The sequence below is a fragment of the Artibeus jamaicensis genome, unplaced genomic scaffold (genome assembly GCF_021234435.1).
Source record: "Artibeus jamaicensis isolate MK-2021 breed Jamaican fruit bat unplaced genomic scaffold, CSHL_Jam_final scaffold_537, whole genome shotgun sequence".
NCBI classification, from domain to species: Eukaryota; Metazoa; Chordata; class Mammalia; order Chiroptera; family Phyllostomidae; genus Artibeus; species Artibeus jamaicensis.
Window position 1 is genome coordinate 10,736,125 of NW_026522047.1, and position 19,717 is coordinate 10,755,841.

The following is a 19,717-nucleotide window of genomic DNA, read 5'->3' on the forward strand; positions in this document are numbered from 1 at the left end:
ACTTTTCCCAGGACTTACTAAAAATCATTTTACTTAAATTTTTCTTTGTTCACCAAAAATAACATTTATTATAAGAATAAAATAAACAATTGTAGAAAATTTCTTCTGATAATAATTTCTCTTAATTAAATGTGCTTTCTGATCATTTACTTTTTTCCTGGTCACAGAGTTCTTATTTTGCAGGGAGTCTTGCCTGGGGACCCGGGAGAGGTTACACTATGGATACATGTGGCTGCAGACACTTGATGAGAAGCCAAGTGAGAAGAACAATGACGTGGGTGGATCCCGTGGTTACAGAACTAGGGTGTCCAACAGGGCTAAGGATGCTCAAGCTCGGCTGCAGTGGCAGCTCAAAGGAAGCAGTGAGAGAACATAACAGGAGTGAGAGAGGGGAGTTAACTATGAACTGGGACCTTGAACTGCCCTGGTGAACGTCAGGAGCAGGGGTCTGACCAGCCTACCAGTGACTCAGGGCTCACCTGGCCATAGCTTACTTAGCTATGGGGTTTCTGAAGTTCCTATGGGCAAACAGCCTCGCTGCCCAGATCCTCTTCAGTTCTGAGGAGCTGGTTGTATTGTCGGGAGCTCGGATCATCAAGGTCCACCAGCCCGGATCTGCCCAGGGCAGAGCGCTAGTCTTCCCAGAATGATGAATGAGATAGACACCATGATGCCCCGACCACTGGACTAGGCCGGGTAACCCAGCTGAGAAGACTCAGACACAGAGCAGGTGCGGTTCACACTGAGCAGGAGGCAGTTGAATGATTTCTCTTCCACCGCCTTGAAAATCAGCTTAGGGCTCTTCCTTGTGAGATCGCTACCCCCACCCCCGCTCCTGGATTTCTACACTGGCTGAGTTCCCCAGTTACTTTCATCAAAAGGATATTCAATAACACCACTGGGTAGTCCTTGATGAAGGGCTAGTACAGCTCATCCAGCTCATTAGGTGTGATGTACCTGCTGGAATCATTGGGTGACTTGAATTTCAGGTAATGTTTTCCCAACTTGACGAATTCATAGGCAGCCACGTCCATGCCAGTGACGAGGTTATCCAGGTGGCCGGCTTTATTCTCCAGGAGCCAGACTGCCCTCATCCTGGGCAGTGGTGGCGTCTTTCATATATTTCTTCGTGATAACGCTTCCCAGGTTGTGATAAAACTCCGTTCAATGCACAAGGGTTCCCTAAAGTTTATTGCACCAACAGGAAGGAACATAGACTCCTTGCACGAGCATCTGAAGGCCAGGGTAAGAACTACCTTCGATCACACTGAGGGCGGGAACTGGCGAGATGATTCCAGAATCATCAGACAGTCGTGTCATAATGTCATTTTAATTTGCAGCAAATAAAGTTAAGTGGCCTTTTACATCCATATTAGTTATTTGAATAGCCTCATTTTTTAAATGTCTTTGTAAATCTCTTCCCAGTTTTCTAATGGGTTGTCATTCTTTTATCAATTAATTTATGAGTGTTTCATATAATATGAAATCAGGTCCTTTGTCATATATATGAATAATAACTATTTTCCTCTTTTTATGGTTCGGGTTTGTTAATTTTTTGATAAAATAATTTCTTATTATAATAACCTTTTTGTTTTAGCTTTTTGCATCTAATATCTATGATAGGAATTGGCTATAATTATTCTTTCTTTTAATACTAGTTTTAGATTTTGTACTCAAGAATGTTACATTTTAAGTTAATAAGTATTATAATTTTATGTTCTATGAATAATTTTAAGTAAGAGTCTTAGAATTTTTAACTGAAAATTTTGGAAAAAATCACTGATGATGACTTCTGGTTTTGGAGTATTCTTTGTGAAAATATTTTTAAAATTAATCATCGCTTGAGGATATGTTTATTGGTTTTAGAAAAAGAGAGGAGAGAAAGAGAGAGATGTGAGAGAGAAAAACCCATTGGTTGCATTCCACACCCATCCTGGCTGCGAGACTGAACCCACAACCTAGATTTGTATCCTCACCAGGAATCAAACTCACAACCTTCTGGTGTATGATGCAGCTTCAACCAGCTAAGCCACCTGAGCTGTAAAAGGATTTTAATATCAGATTTTTTATTCTTTCTTGTTTCAGCTTTATAAATCATATTTTCATGGACTTTGTAAAATTATCAACACATTAAAATATGTTTATAGTATTCTACCATTTGCTTATTATGAGTGATGTTCCTTTTATTATTACTGTTTTAGTCTGTTTTTTATAAGCCTTACCAAGTTTTTATTAATCATAAAGCATTTCGAAGAACTAACTGTTGGGTTTTATTTTGATTTTATATATTTTAGTTTGCTGGTCATGGGAGTAAAAAAGTAAGTTTCCCCTTACCTTCCCCCTAGCTAGTTGAACCTTCTAAGTTCTTCTGGTTGGACCAATACTTAAATTAACATGATATAGATTAATAGGAGAAGATGCCCACATTTATTACTTATGTCTGTGCAGAAACATCAGAAGAACACAAGACCCCAGGACACATTGGGCATTTGATGCTAATATTGGACAAAGAGTAAAAGGGAAAATAGGTAATTCACAGGTAGATGAAGAAAGCAAACATATGGTGAACAAATTATTTCTTGGCCACCAAGAAACAAGGCAGCACAGGGGGATTTAACAGACTTGCTTGGATCCTCCCCGTCTGCCACACTTAACTCGTATATGTCAGTGAGAATGTGCTAAGGTGATCAGCTAAGGTGACAATGCCAGGTTCCCTTCCAAAACAGAATTTCCCAACTGCCTTCCTTTAGGCAGGTAAAGAGGGAGGGTCAAAAGTTCCTTCTCAGTCTTTTATTTCTTAAAAATAACCAGCTTAAAATGAGTAACTCAAAAGGCATTTTTGGGGTGGCAAACTCTGATCCCCATCACAGCTTAAGATGCAAAGCAACTATAACCAGGTTAGAGCAATCCAGGTAGAACACCTCCCTGGTGTGATTAGTAGTAGCTATGCGTTCCACAGTTATCTTAATCTTACCTACCAAAAAATGACAGCTTTTACACCAGAATATAAATATTTTTGAGCTGGAAATTCTAAACTAAAACTGAAACGAGCTGATTCTAATCATTGTACAATGCGTTATCCACTTAAAAACTTTTTAAAAAATTGTCATTTTTAGAGTCTCATGTTAGAAATAACAGCATAAGAAACTCCACGCTCTGAATGAACCAAGGTACCTTTTAACAGAAATGTTGAATTACAGTTTGCCTAAGGAATACCAGGATTGCTCACGTTTGCATATTTAGATTACGCGTACATTTCCACAAGGTTTGTGCTGTAATTGGAACGTAAGTAACGTTTGTGAAGTGTTATCTGTCAGAGCCGGAAGAGACCCAAAGAGAATGCACGCCATTATGCAAAATCACTAATTAAGTACAAGTAATTTAGCAGATAATTTACATGTTCATTTTATAATAGAAATTATTTAGTTTTAGGGTTCTCTTTGTATTTCTACAGTAATCTTGACCCAAGGGATCACAGATCGTTAAGAGGTAGAAATTACAGAATGAGACATATGTTTAACTGACTCACGCAGCTTTTGTTGTGACTAAGGATTCCTCTAAAAGTAATTGCATGAGGACAGCCATTTTCTTTTTAACTAAATAATGTTCATTACCTCTTAAATCTGTCACTTGACAACATTAATGTGCAAAAATTCCCACCTTCTTGATTAGCTCTCCAAGGAAATCTAACAGCTTTAAATTAATATTGATCAAACAGAAACCATCATACTCATCCAAATGGTCTTATGAGTGTGGGTGAACAGGAAAGCAGTAATATTTCAATAGATTCTGGAAAACAATTAGTCTCCTGAAATACAATATACAGGCACACCTTGTTTTGTTGCACTTTATTGCATTGGTCCTCACCAATGTTGTATTCTGTACAGATTGAAGGTGCCCCCCTCTGACAAGAAGATTATGACTCCCTTTATGGCAGTGGTCTAGGACTGAACCTACAATGTCTTTAAGGCATGCCTGTAGACATACTGTAAATTATTATAAAAGTTATGTAGTAATGGCTGATTTTCAATGACTATTGAAAAGTACTGTGTCCATTGATAAGTCTGAAATATTTCAATTTTAAAGATTTGTATCTTTATAGATAAATAGTGGTCATGTTGTGTTAATGATTGTAATTTTAATGCTGCATCTTTGGGGAAGAAAAATAAGTAACTTGACTTCTTAGGTTGATCATTCTTAACTAAATGACCTGAAAGCTCTCAAATTATTCTGTCTTGTTTTGGTTTATTATTATTATATTTTTTATCCTCACCTGAGGACATTTTTTTCATTACCATTAGAGAGAGGAAGGGAGAGAAACATTAATGTGAGAGAGAAGGATCCATTGGTTGCCTCCTGTATGTGCTTGGAGCAGGGACTGGTACCTAGATGGGGATCACACATGCCTGCACCCAGACTAAAGACTGAATCTGCAACTTAGGCATGTGCCCTGACTGGGGATCAAACCTACAACTTTGGGTTACTGGACATCGCTCCAACCAGCTGAGCCACACTGGCCAGGGCTTCTTTTGGTTTAATTTAATGTGGGTTTTCAATAATTTTTTTTAAATTTTATATTTATTTTTGGAATTGATACCAGTCTATGTTTAATGCTATCAGATTTTCTCTGATAATTTCGTTTCACCCCAGATTTCAGTATGTCCTGTTACCACTTTGAGAGATGTTGAAGTTTGAGGATGAAGTATTTCTAGTTTTATCCAAGACTTGTTTAACACCATGTTTAATTTCTAGGTAGAAAAACATTTTTGTTTTTTATAGTTTTACATTGTGTTATAAATATCTGGTTTTACTAAAAAGAGTTCATAGAATGCCCTTTGTTTAATTTTTTTAAACATTTTTTATTGTTGTTCATGTGCAGTTTTCTGCCCTTCCCTCTCACCCCTCCCCGCCACCCCAACCCTCCCCGCCTCCCTTCCCTTTCCACCCCCCATTGTTCTTGTCTATGTGTCTTTTATAATTGTTCCGGTAAACCCTCCCCTCCCCCCCATTATCCCCTCCCCTCTGGTCACTATCAGCCTGTTCTCAATTTCAACGTCTTTGATTATATTTTGCTTGCTTGAGTCTCTGTGACATAAAATAGTTAATTTTCATGACCATTTTCCATTAACTTTTGAGAAATGTAGTATCTTTATCTGGTTGATTTTAATATATAAGCTGTAAGTTATGGATGACAATGTTCAGTACTTCAAATCCTACAAAATTTATGGCCATTTCATCTGCCTTGCTTGGATCAAAAGAGATGTATTCAATTTTATTTTTATGAATATAATTACTTTTGTATTATTTATCAAGTTATATGCATAAATATCTGTCTGTGTTTCTATGTGTATGTTCTCTTTTATTTAATAAAATTATCTTAAATAATACAAAACTAAATACATACCCTTCATCAATATGTAGATTTTCCCAAAAGTGTTTGCACCTGCTTTCTCAGGTTTATCCTGCGACTATGTGTTACTCTCAAGCTGATACCCAACTGTGGATGCGGTAAGATATAATGATTTGCTGTGAAATGTACTTTTATGGCTGTACATTTCATCCCTCTAATGACTCCTTTGCTCTTTCCTCTTCAACGGCAGCACAGTTTCCAGCGTGAGTTCTGTTAGAATGAGATCGGAACTCCCACATAGAAATACACCCATACCACAGCCTGAAACATGACAAAGCCTAGGTAGGAAGAAAAATGAGTTGTCACTTAAAATAATACTAATAAAATATTAAAAAATGACACTCTAAATTATTGAAAGGTGAGCCTCCGTGACCTTTGCAAAAGATTTGCTTTTATCTCTTAACAACTCTATGCCCTGTGGTCTAATTTAAAACAAACACACCAACAAAAAGTGTATCTGTCTCCATCTAGTAACATCCTCTAGGGAGACTTCCTTGAAACTTGTGAGGGGGGAAAAATAAAAAAAAATAAATAAAACCCCTCCATTACCAAAAGATGATTTCTTACTTATTTTAATCTGGTAATAAATCACTTCAAAGTGTTTTTATAAGCCATTTGGAATATTTCTTTCAATCCTTTTACCCGAGCATTTTATGAGCACCCTATCTGATAAAATGTTAAAGCTTTGAGTGAGGCAGGGATTAGCCTGACACTTTAAAGGAGCTGAAATACTTGATTTCCAGCATGTTGAGCAACAAGGGAAATCATAGCATAAGAAAGAATGAAAAGATAGACAAGGACCAAAGAATTCAAAGTCTTCTAGGTCTGGTACAGATTTATACCTGACAGTCTGGCTTTAAGATTAAAGGAAGGCCACAAGAGGTTTTTAAACCAATGATATAATCAAATTTGCGCTTGCCAAAATCATTTTGGGTAAATAAAAATAAGATTACCATATAACCTGAGCACCAATCACTTCTTACTAATTGTAATCTGTGCAATATAAAGGTCACTTGTATAAGTATTACATATGAAATGTTAGTGAATAGAGTGGTGAATATAAGTAGATTATCATCTCTAATACCTCCCTTGGTAATTTAGTAAAATAATGATGTGTAAAAATAGTCTAGTTATAATTCTAAGAAATGGCTTGAATTCAAATTGAAGTACATATTTGATTATGAAAGCTTTGCTGGAATTACTACTTTAAAGGCTGCTTTTAACTTCAAGGAACTAGAAGTGGCAATATGTCAGACCGCAGGGCTTTGGTTATGGCACTGGAACACTGACAAAGATAAAATGGAATGTAAATCAAAATTGTGATTCACTGCAGACTGTCAGGTACAGTTTCCTGAGAAAAGCAAATCTCACCAGAAATACCAATTCAAACACACACACAAACATACAACACAATGAATCGTGACCAATACTAACTTTATGCAAAAATTATATATATATATATGTATATATATATATAATCTCATGCACCATTTCAGTGACATAGCCTTTGAAACTTAAATGAGCTCTTAGTATTTGCAGAACTTCAAACTGGGACTATTTGCAGTATCTAAGGTGATGTAAAGATAAAATGGTTACCAAAATCTGATGCAATATCGTTGTACAAACAGCCAATATATCTTAGAAGCGACACATTTTCTCTACTATGGCGAAGAATGCCACTAAGAGAACCACTTTTCTTCCCTTGCTTGATGCATACAATTGTTCCATTCAGGGGAACTTCAATATAGTTAAGAGCATTCTGTGAACTCCAAAATAAGATATGAGCATAGACAAAACCAACGTATAGCTATAAACATTCCTTCTCAGCAAACCTGCAAATGATCTGACATAACCAATGCAAATCCTAATGTATTGTAATTCAGAATTTTCTTTATATGGATTTTCAAAATATACATTTATATGGTTAAAATGTGTGAGGGTTATACCACCTCTGGGTAGTACAGAAAAACATATTGAAATGCTTTGGGTTAAGTCCAGTTTTGTTAATTCTTATAATTTAAATGTAGTAAAGAACCTAATAATAAATCCTTTAGTAGAGAAAATTAGCATCCATTAATTTATCTGAATGGTTATTTTTTGGATATCAGAACCATTTTGTAGGCATGTAACTTTTTACTGAACATGGATTTACTTGGGAACACTCTTGGCCATTTGTAATCTGTTGATAATTATTTTTTCGGAAACCCATTTGGGTGAATAAATTGAACCTGACCTTTTCAAATATAATTTAGAACTAATAGAATATATAAATGTGTAAAAACTAGAGTCCTATTATCAAACAAAAATTAATTTAACTTTATGCAGAATTCATTGCACATGATCCTACAACTTGAGATAGAAGAAAATCACCAGGTTGGCTCAAGGGTTAAAAACTCTTTCTTTGTAGGGAGGAAAAATAATTGTAAAATCTATTTGTGAGTAAAAGTTAAAGAAAAATATTAAATGCTAGAACTCAAAATTAGAGAGAAATAATTTTAAAGAAGTATCCAGAATTTAGTGGATGAATATCCTTACACCCATGTCTACACATTTCTTCGTATCATAAGCCCGCTCTGCATAGAACTTGGGGCGTTGACTCCTCTCTCAGCTTCAGTACTAGACTTGTGGCACCTCTGGACCCATAATGGGCGGTGAAAACTGAGGGGGAAGGTTGTTAAACGTTTTCCAGGAAAGGCATCACCTGGATGCTGCTGTGTCCCAGTGTGATGGCAAATTCTGTAACCATCTTGCCATTTGCCCGGAGACGAAGCTCAGATATGAAAGGCAAAGAACCGAGAGACTGACTCCAGGAGATATAGCAGTGAAGTCCTCACGCACCGCACCCAGAGATAAGTTAAGTCTGGATATTTTAGGTAAAATTTCCTTTCCTAATGTGAGTTGGGAGTTTTTGTCATAAGAAGCCAAAGCTATTCTCAGGCTATTTAATTTGTTTTGCCTTTTAGAACGTAGATCTCAAATGTTCTTTTCGCCTACTGTTTTTTAACCTACTTTATAAAAATTACATTAGGAAGTATATTTTCCAACTATAATACAAGTAAGCTAAATTGAAATTCTCAACAAATTTACCTCAATAATTCAATTCAGAGGCATCTTTAAAATGTCAGTTGAAAACTTGATCTATATTAATGGTTCTTGGACATGGTTCCACGATTATTAGCAACTCAACAAAGAAATGCTAGTTCATATGAGAGTAGGTCTTACACAACATGCAATATATGTACCATCATTTAAGAAATGCGAGTGGTTTTCAGCTCGCTCCTAAAAAACCTGACCTTTAAAAAAATTAGAAACACTTAGAAAGTCAATAAATAGAAATCATTTTCAGACATGTCTTTACCACGGAAGGATTAGACTTTATTTGATCTTCTCAACATGGATTTACAGAAATATTAAGCACATAAAATACAAATTCAAAGCCACTTTAAATAAAGCTTATTTTTAGCAACAATAAATTTCCATTTAAAAATAAAACGTCAAAAGGCACATTTATTGACTTGGCTGTACATGCAAGCCGGCATTGGCATCTACGCAACAACTTGACAATGGGTGTGGGGGGAGGGGGGCAAGATTAGAAGCAGCAGCTCAAGGCATCTCTATGTAAACTAGCTTCACTGGAAGGCTTATCAGAAAAGCTACGATTCTCACGTAATCAAGGCACTTGGACACAAACATCACATTTTTTGACAGAAAGAACCTCTACTACCAACTAGGAAAACTTGATATTATTACACACACCATTTAGAATAAGCAAAATTTAAATAAATTAATCAAGAAAATCCACAGTATCACATATTTTTATAAGCTGACTTTAATTATTTCTTAAGCTAAATAATTAAAAGTAAGCAATTCCTACTAAATGGTAGATTACTGTGCCATAAAACAATGGTTATACTTCATCTAGACATCTGATATCTCATCCTATTAATTCCTTGTGCCCATAAGAGAGAACACAGGTCCCTGACATTATTTTGGTAATCCATTTACCAGAGAAAGGAAGGGGTGAGGGAGCTGGGGAGAAAGAGGGAGAGAGACACAGAGAGATTGATTTGTTCTTCCGCCTATTTTCGTACTCATTGATTGCTTCTTACATCTGCCCTAAGGATTGGACCCGCAAACTTGGCACATCGGGGTGATGCTCTAACTAACGGAGCTACCTGGCCATGGTAAGCACTATGAAATATTGTTCAAATATTTGAACACTTTGAAAGACTGGATTATGCAGGAAGAGATGCCAAGGCCTGGCACACCCAGTACATTTCCCATCCTGGTGCACTTTCTTAAAAACTCTGCTTTGGAGGTAAACGCTATCGACACAGTGATTCGTAAAAGCAATGAATTAGAGTTATCATATATGGTACATTTCACATGGAAATTTACAATAGATCAGTATCTACTGAGACATGTTAGTAAATATTGAAAAGCAAGACACTTTGAAAAGATTTACTATAGTTTGTGGATAAGATACTCTCTACACAAAAGTTTTATTTATAAAATGCTGAGAGTATGAAACTCTGAAAGTAACAGAGAACAGTACAGATGAGTTGCATGGGTATGGGATAAAGATATTGGAGGTGTTCAAAGTGTTTTGAAACATAGCATCAAAGTTATCTAAGAAAAAGACTGAACATTTTAAGTTAAATATTTAACTGTGCAATGACCCTCCAAACTATAAACGAAGTGAGAATAGTGAGGAAAAAAGTCTTTAACTCTGTTCTTAATATCTAAAAAAATCTAATAAATCCATATAAATAAAATATGCCCCAACAGAAAAATAGACTACGATCATGAAACATTAGCTCATGAATATGAACATATGAATGGCCAATAAATAGAAGGAATGCTGTTTAGCTTTGTAGCAACAAAAAAGTAAAAGTAACCATGAAATATTATGTTTTATATATCATGTTGAATTGACCTACAACTTGAAGTCCCTTGCTTTCAGGGTATATAAGAACACACAGATCACGGGAATGTAAGTGGCATAAGTTTTCTGGACAGCAATTGTGAAATAATTTATTAAAATTATTGTTTTTCTTTTAAACATTAATTCTGATGAGATATACATTTTCTTAGGAAAATAAATGGATATATGAGCAGACACAAATGCAAGGGTATCTAAAAGCTGACTACGATAGAAGGAAAGAAACAGAAGGGTCAGTCTAGTATTCCATGCATTTATCAACAGGAATTTGCTATATTATGGTACAAATATGAAATGAAAAATAAAGGTTTTTAAAATTATAAGAACACAATTATTTGTGGAAACAAATGTTGACTGTCGCATATTGTTAAATTAGAAAAGTGATTTCAAATAATGATTCTATTTTTCTTAAATTATATTTTGTGTATATGCATAGAAAAAATGGAGATAGGCAATCAATTTTTAGCAGACTTTATCTGCATGATAGGATTATATGTTGCTATAATTGTTTTTATTGTCCATGATTTTTTCATTGTCTAGGGGAGGACTTAATTTAGAAAATGTGTGATTACTAAACATATAGTTTATACAAAAATAAACAGCTGTTTCTCATTCTTTCATAGCTAAAGAACTGTCTAAATTTTTAATATTTCCTTTGTACTTCTAACATATGAAACAGTTTTGACTACGTGGTTACAGAAAATAGCTAAGCAGCTTAAAAAAGTAAAACAGTAATTTTCTAGACCCCTTTGGTATGAGCAAGGTAGAATTTTAAAAATAATTATTTAAGTGCAAATAAATAACTTTGTCTCTATTTTCAAAGTGGGTTTCAAACAGCATGTAGCAATAATCAATATAATAAAGCCCTTTTTAAAAGTATAAAAATGAGCTAAGTGGTATAGATGAAAGGCAGACAAAGAAGAAAAAGTATAGAAATGGGACTAAAATAAAAATTATGCTAGAAAACAGGCTGACTTAAGTTCAATTTATCAGAAAATTAATTAGTGAGCTTCTGATGACAATCAAGGCTAAAAATGACCTTCGATGGGTTTCATAGCTCTCATGGTCTAATAAAGGGAGACAAGAGTTCATCGAAATAAAGCAACTTTTTTCTGAACCCTGAGACAATATTACTACATGGAACAGTATAAAACAGACACTTAAACACAGTTGTTCAGCATAATTTCCATGCTCTCTATATATGAACTTCATAATATAGGGTATCTGATAGAAACTTAAGGCATTCTATTAAGCTATATGGGTATGCAGAGAACTAACAGCAAGCCAACTTTTGTTGCTTAAATTGATACAGGTTTCTACCTTAAGGAATGTAGAAGTTAAGGTTTTACTATTCATGTCACAATTTTGATCACTAGCAAGCAACTGAATTAGAGCCAACCAATAGAAAGAATAGCAAAATATCCCATAAAGCAGGTTTGTAGGCAACACTGAAAATCTCCATCATTAATTTCAGCCATCAGAAAATCAATCATGTCAGGACATAAATAAAAAAAAAGAAGTTCAGCTATTTTCTAGTATTTTAAACACTAATTCAAAATGAAATCAGATATCGGATTTCTACTAGACACCTTTAAAATTTTGGTTTCTCAAAATAAAAACTCAATGAGAAATTAGAGAATATTTGTGTGCAAAAATAAATTACTTTGCCATCCTTAGGTAAAACGACTATCTTGAGTATATTCCCATAGAAGAAAATAAAGCTAACCAATAATATTAAAATAAGGGAAAATATGTAATATACTCCATTACCTCACTTCAGTTGGTTCAAAATGTATAATAAAAATGCATCTCTTTATACCCATCACTATGAATACAACATAATAAGAAAAATATACAGTATTTTAAAAGATGTGCCTCTGTAAAATAAACCAACCTTCTAAGGTCCATTTATTTTTCCTCAAAAGAAAAAAAATAGCTTTGTAGACAAAACCTTTTATCACAGTTTACTAAGCGGACACCACATGGGAATGAAACTTGACTGAGGACAATGCAGGCGGAGACTGCTCATTCCCCGACCTGCTGCATTCACTGGCTGGCGGAGGAAGTCCGTCCTAGGCCCGGTGGGCCAGGGCGATGTTGATCGCCTTGGAGCCCAGGACCTGACCATTCATCTCAGCCATCGCTTTAGCGGCCTCCACTGGAGAGGAGAAGCAGATCAAGCCAAACCCTTTGCTTCGTCCTTCTTCCTCCATTACCTTGACTCTGCTGATTGATCCAAACGAAGAAAATTCCCGCCGTAGTTGTTCTTCATCAATGCTCTCATCGAGGTTTTTAATATAGAGCTTCACCCCACGGCACCGCCCATATCTTTCTCGCTTCCCCTGCTCAAACATTTGCTTTAACTCGGCCTGTCGCTCGGCTTTCTTTTGCGCCCGGCCTACAAAAACCATCTGTCCGCATATGTCCTTCCCGTTCATATATTCAACAGCCCTTTGGGCAGCCTCGTGGGTATCAAAACTCACAAAGCCAAAGCCTTTGGATTTCCCGCTGGAATCGGTCATCACCTTAACACTCACGATTTTGCCGTATTGGCTGAAAACTTCCTTCAGTCTCTCATCATCCATGTCATCTCCAAAGTTTTTGATGTAAACATTGGTGAATTCATGGGCTTTATTTTGGAGCTCAGCTTCCCGTTCCTTGCGGTTTTTGAATGGGCCGACGAACAGCCTGCAGTTCTTAAGCAGCGCCCCGTTCATCTCCTCGATGGCCCTGTCTGCGGCCGTCTGGTTCTGAAAGTGCACAAATGCGTAGCCCCTGGATCCCTGTTCATCGCTCATCACCTTGGAGGACAGGATCTTCCCAAAGGCTGAGAAATGTTCGTAAAGCATCTTGTTATCAATGGATTTGTCCAGATTCTTGATGAACACGTTCCCAATTCCAGATTTCCTTAAGTAGGCGTCACGCTGAGACCACATGAGCCGGATGGGTTTGCCTTGTATCACCTCAAAGTTCATGGTGTCCAGGACCTTCTGGGCATCGGCCAGGTTCAGGAAGTTCACGTAGGCATAGCCCAGAGAGCGGCGGGTGACCAGGTCCCTGCAGATGCGGATGGACAGCACAGTCCCCACGGGGTTGAACTTCCTGAACAGCATATCCTCGGTGACGTCCGCATGGAGGTCGCCCACATACAGGGAGGCTTGGCGGTACTTGGCATCGACACTCATGTTGCTGTTGCCCCCAAACTGCGAGACCCTAGCCCCAGAAGCTCTCACAGATAGATATTCCTGCAGGAGGGTAGCCAAGCCACACCTGGGCCCGGACTCAGCCTGGTGTCCTTGGGCTCACAGCTCAGAGCTGGAGAGATGGGGCTCAGGGACAGCTCCCCCAGGCTCAAGCAATACGCTCACCAAAAGGCCCCCGGCAACCAACCAACCAGGCCCTCCCTGGAAACCTGAGACAGAACTTTCAAACCGCGGAGAGTGGCTGGCAGGAGACGTTCCTTCCCGGCCAAGGTGCGCAAAAGCCTCAAGTGGCGGGCTGGCCCGCAGTCCAGCAGCCGCAGCGCTCCGCACGCACACTCCGGTGGCTGGTTTCCGAGTAAAAATAGGCCTCGCTCCGGCTAGTTTAGAGTTACAGCCGTGGGGACTGGAGCTCCACAAGTGGCCTTGGAGGCCGCGGCCAGGACGCGAAGCGTGGGGCCCGGCCAGATCCCGGAGCCGCCGGGGACCGGGTTGTGCAGGCGCCGGGGATACGCGCTGCGGCCGGGAATCCGGGGGCTGCGGGGATCGGAGCCTCCGCTAGTCTCCGACCCGCAGATCCAGCGAGGCCCGGGGAAGGCGGATGGGGGATGGGGAAGCGGACAGACGGACGGACGCGGGGATGGACGCGGCAGGCAGGCAGCGCGGAGCGGGGTCTGGGGGCTCACCCGGTGCGGCCGGCGGGGCGGGCGGGAAACCCGGAACTCGCGCGCCGAACTTCCCGCGCACTCGCTGCCAAGGGTGATGTTTTCTTTTCAATATATTTTGAGAGTGTTTTCCTCTCGCCCGCCCCTATCTCTCCTTTCCCACCCCCCTCGGACGGTGAAGCTGAGAAGCTGGAGGCGGCGACTTGGGTGGAAAATGGCAGCCCGGGGGAGGGGCCCTATCGCCCACCCACCCGCGGGGGCGCGCTGGGTCTCACTGCGGCACTGTTCCAATTGGGGATCAGGGCCTGTCACTTAAGCTCAAAGCCCTCCAAAGGCTTCCTCCCATTCTGGGCTAGGTTCCAACACTGGCACCTCGTTCTGCACGATTCTGCAGGATTCCTGCCATGGTCCAGCCTCAACTACTGCTCGATCCCCCTTACTAGACTCCATGGCACCTGGTTTGTGGTTTTGTTTTGTTTTGTTTTGTTTTCAGAGTCAATTTTACAAAATGTGCTCCTCGGAAATCAGTCTAGATCCTTTTTCCAAATATGAGGTTTCCCTAAATAACTTTTGAAAGTTTAAGTTTCCCTTTTCAAAACATACACTGCCTTGCATTTTCGTCCTGTTTGTCTAATTACAATATACTGTACATTCCATATCGGTAGGGACCATGCTCATTCTATTTCCAGGCCTAACTCAGGGGCTTTTAGGAAGGGGGTACTCAACATTTGTTGAATGAATCAACTGTGTGGGATACATGAGGTATTTAACCTGAGGCTGGGTTTCGTGAAACTGGGTTTAATTTACCCAGAGACATGAAAGATGGAAGTAGACATGCCCCTTGTCTCAGAACATGTTAGAAAGATTAAATGTCTTATTGTCTAATATAATATATGGGGCATGGTACGTTTTCAGTAACATGGGTTTTGTTTCCTCTATCATAAATAAATTCCTTAATATCAAAAAGCATCATAAAGAACATGTGAACCTGAATTGGGTGGGTCCATTTATTTCAGGCTAATTTAATGTTTTTCAAACTTTAATCAGCAGAGGAATTACCTGGGGATCTTTTCTGAAAACAGATTCTGAATCAGTCACTATGTTGAAATGTACTGGAAATTCTACATTCCTAAAAAGCTTCTGAGTGATGCAAATTCTCTTGTTCTCTGAACTACCCAGAGTATCATGACTTTAAAGCTAAACGAGTGAGAAAAAATATATTTCTCTTTCAGAATTTAAGGATACTCTAGCAAAATTCATTCTTAGTAATCCACTAAAAATAACCCCATTAAACATGCACCATTATTTTCACTATAAAATCCAACTTGTTTTAAGCATATCTAAATTTGAATAATGTATCTGTGATTGTTCCCAAATTAATCATAATTAATGTGGTTTTTGTAGTAAAGTTTATTCTGATATGTGATGTTCATGTAGGATCATTTGTTCAAACATGTACAGTAAGTAATGATGTATTTTAAAAAGGAAGAAAGGCCACCACCGTGGTATGTAGCAGCAATATTGTTAAAAGTAAATAAAAGTAACCAGCACAGTCAATGCTATCTGATTATTTTAAAAAGAAAGTTTCTGAGCATATATGTCCTGAGAGTTTTTATCTCAAGACACTATTTCTAAAACAAATGCCTAGGAACACATTTGTTCTTTGTACAATAATTCAGATATAGCGAAGTACCACCATATTTCACAAACTCATGGGCTTTTCATTTTCCTTTAGTGTGATATTCTCTAAATATTTCGTGGCGTGCCATGTTCAGTGTTCACCCCAAAGAGTAACATCGCATCTTTCAGGTTGTTAGGCTCAATTTTGTTTGACATGTATGTTTACTTTACCAAATAGAGTGTTAACTTCTTTAGAATAAAGTCAATGATCTACATATCAGAGTTGTCGTCTATATGGAGCATGTTTCAACGAGTAATGTTTGATTACTCATAGTCTGTGAACAAAAGTTCAGTTTAATACTAAATGCCATTTACCGTAAAAATATCAGGCATCATAGCAATAAAATTGAATAAGACACATCTTTCCTCAAAAATCTCATGGCTCTTATTAGAAAAAGCAACCAAAATAATTTCAGAACAATGTAAAATAAAAAAATAAAATATGTAACAGCACAGAAGATATATGACTAGTTTTGCCTACAAGCATCAAAAATGTCTTTGCAAAGAAGACTACATTATAGGAGACTTGGGTTGTCTTTTTGTGGACTCTGGGGAAATTGAGGGATAAGTAATGTTGATGTCAACCAGCATCCCATTTAATATCGCTGGAATACCAAGTATGAAGGAGGAAGTGACAGAAATCGAGAGAGGAGGAGAAGACAAGGCCACCAAGCCCGAGGGCTTCACATGGTAGGCTATGGTATGATCTTCTGTCTCAATGGGAGCTCCTAGGATACTTGACCTAGGAGATGACGTATTACATTTCAGAAGGCAATGCAAAGGTAATGCGAAAGACTTGGCGTCATGGAAACAGGAAGCAGGGATAATGTTAAGCTGCATAATCACAAACCATTTTGAGTACGGAGATGCACCTAAAATAAACATCTGTTCTACTAAGGAGACCAAAATGGTCTCTGAAGTCTACTTGAATCATCGCTGGGCTATAGTCAACCCTTATGAATCGGTGCCAGGCAACAGGCCCCCAGTGGTTACTAAGACATGATTGGTGGTGGGGAGCATCGAAAGTTCCAATTTCGATGGGTGCCAGAGGACCCTCATTTTGTCCCTTTGCCTTCCCTACCTCGCTCCTACTCTCTGCCCTTGTTCCAGAGTTCTGACTTATCTTATTCTTTGTCCCATAATGTCAAAGCCAGGAAAACTGTTCACCTTGTCTCCTCCGATTCTTCAGATTTAGTTTCTACAAAGCAATCAGACTCTCTGTGACTGGTGCTGATCACTTCTCATAACAAATCTATTGTGTTATTGTGCTCAAGTCCCCTCAACCTCACTGGGAGTAGAGAACAGAAGGATTAAAGGGGTCAGAAAATAACCTTCTGGGAGAGCCATTCAAAAGAGAGTCCTATTTGCTCTAAACTTGATGAAGAGAGGGATTGGGGGCTACTATCCTGCCTTCCACACCAGGGAAGGTCTAGCATCTTCCATAGAGAGTTGCATCTCATTACTAGCCATTCACACATCGATGACTTTCTGACACCCATTGTGGGCAATGCGCTTTGGACAGAAATCCTTCAAAGGGTTAAAAAGAAAAACTAAGGCAAAAGAACTCTGAAACTTAGGTGGTGAGTGTATGTGAAAGTTCATCATATTACTTTGTTACTTTTATGGAAATTTGAACTTTTTGCCAGTAAAATGTGCAAAACAAACTGCAGTTGGCCATCTCTGACCGCAGCTTCCCAATTCTCAGATTCACCCAACTGCTGATCAAAGAGCTCTTTTCCTGCTCATCCTTTTCCTCTTTACGCCTCTACTCTGTTGCCCTTAGCATTAGCCAGCCAAATCCCTGCTTAGAAAACAGTATCCCAGGTTCCATAGGCTTTACCGCCAAGTCTCTGCACTAAGATCTCTGGGAGTCAATGCAGTAGGGAGAGTCCCACAAGATCGACAGGGTTGCTGGAAATTGATCCTGTAGCTATTATGGATCTTTCCTTCTCATTCTCTTTCACTCTCCTTGTGTCTCCTTGAAGGGGAGCCTTATTAAGTTGTGCAAGCCGACTGTTACCAGTTAAGTGCAGGTAATTACCTCCCCCCATCCTTTAGCAGGCCCATTTCTATAATCGGGTAAAAATGGATTATGATCCAACAACTCTTCTGCCTGGTCCTAGCTTCTAGGTACAACTGGCAAACCATGAATACCCTGAGAGGGCTTTTAGATATAAAGTCCCTTTCCTGCAGTCAGCTAACTTCTGTCTTCAAAGCACAAATTTTTCCTCAGGTAGCAATTCCTGAGATCTTCCCTTGGTGTGTAATTGCATTTTCTAGTGCGTGCCATGATGCCAAGTGGCCGGAACCACTAGGTAGACAGGGGCTTAGAAACTGATCTGTTTAACTATATGGATACCCTCCCTACCTCATTATCATGTATCATCAGTAACTACTTTTTATCGCTCACCCCCAACACAGACACACACATAACACATACCCCCATCACCACTACCACCCCCCCTGAAATGTAAATTCCATGAAGGCAAAAATTGTGTCTGGTTTAGTCACCACGTATTCTCAATGCCTAGAATAAGAATGAGCATAAAATAGTCTCTCCGAGGACGTCAGAGTGTGGGCAGTCATTGGTAAGTCTCTCACACTTCTGCACATCTCGTAAATAAAGCCATTTGATGCTTTTCTTCTGGACTATGGTTTAATTTGTGTTTATGTAGCAAACAGATTTGAAAGCTGGGGATAGGATTTCTCTCCGAAGCAAACTGCAGGTTTGTTCCCAGCCTTGCAGGAGAGAGACACTGTCTGTGTCTGGAGCGCAGGGTGGGCGTGCTTCCTGCCCATCACAAATCATTCACGTTTTCTAAATGCCGGGCTACTCTTCTCTTAGGCATCCCAGGGTGGGTGCAGCTGTTGCCTGAGCATCCATACATCGCCCAGTGGAAATGTGGGCTAGGAGAACTGTCACAGAAAATGCTAATGTTCTGGCTACAGCTATAGCTACTGTGAGTAACAAGGCTTTGTCTGTAACCCAGAAGTACTGTTTACTTTCCTATAAAACAATGGCAAGTGACCTTCTCAGCCTACAAGGCAGGGGTAAATATTCACTCTCACAGTTCTTGAGTGATCTGGTGACAAGGATGCTCTCTTGACACAGACATAGCTTTCTGGGAAGGAAGGTTAAAGGCCTTGCAGGCAGATTAATGAGATTTGAAACAAGTTCATAGGATTCAGTGGCAAACACCATTCACCAAATAATATCATCTATTGGCAAAGAATGGCTCTTTCAGGGTATTGCCTGTTAATCAGCAGAAATGAGAGAGGCGGTATCAGGCTAAGAACAGAGAAATTGGTACGAAGTCAGCTGCCCAAATCGTGCCCTGGTTGTTGCTCTCTGTCCTTGGGGGCAGGCGATGAGCTTCCTCACTAACCCAGTAGTCAGCCTCGTACCCGTCCCGCTGAAACAGCTAACAAGGAGCTTTACCTAGGGTTGACAGGCTTTTCTGACACATTCAGACAACAGTTGCAGGGGCTTGTGCCTACTCTGACTGTGAGAAGGAAATCCATGAGCACCGGAGGCTTCAACAAGAAAAACCACAGGCTCTGAGGCTGGCGGTCCTGGCAGCTGAGACTGGGGCGGATTTGCAGGTTTGGTCGGGGAGAAGGGCAACGGAGTGATGTCTCCCAGCTCCACTGCTCTCGCAGTCCATCAAGCCAACCTCAGAACCACGTGAAGACAAAAACAGAGGGCCTCCAGGGTTTTGTTTGCTTGTTTATCCTTACTAGAAAACAGTGCTGGCCCACTTAGGGAGATTTTCCTGGGACAGAAGAACTCTCAGGGGAACCTACCGGTGAGTAATTGACC

The 19,717-nt window shown here is 39.3% G+C and overlaps 1 protein-coding gene and 1 pseudogene across 1 annotated transcript; both read right to left on the minus strand.

The window, feature by feature from the left end:
* Positions 1 to 490: 490 nt before the first annotated feature.
* Positions 491 to 1,320, minus strand: LOC128626327 (alpha-enolase-like; annotated as a pseudogene).
* A 9,505-nt stretch (positions 1,321 to 10,825) lies between these two features.
* Positions 10,826 to 14,406, minus strand: PABPC4L (poly(A) binding protein cytoplasmic 4 like). Its single transcript, XM_037130008.2, has one exon. It carries the CDS (start codon positions 13,535 to 13,537, stop codon positions 12,425 to 12,427), a length of 1,113 nt encoding a protein of 370 aa, XP_036985903.1. The 5' UTR covers positions 13,538 to 14,406; the 3' UTR covers positions 10,826 to 12,424.
* Between the last annotated feature and the right edge of the window lie 5,311 nt (positions 14,407 to 19,717).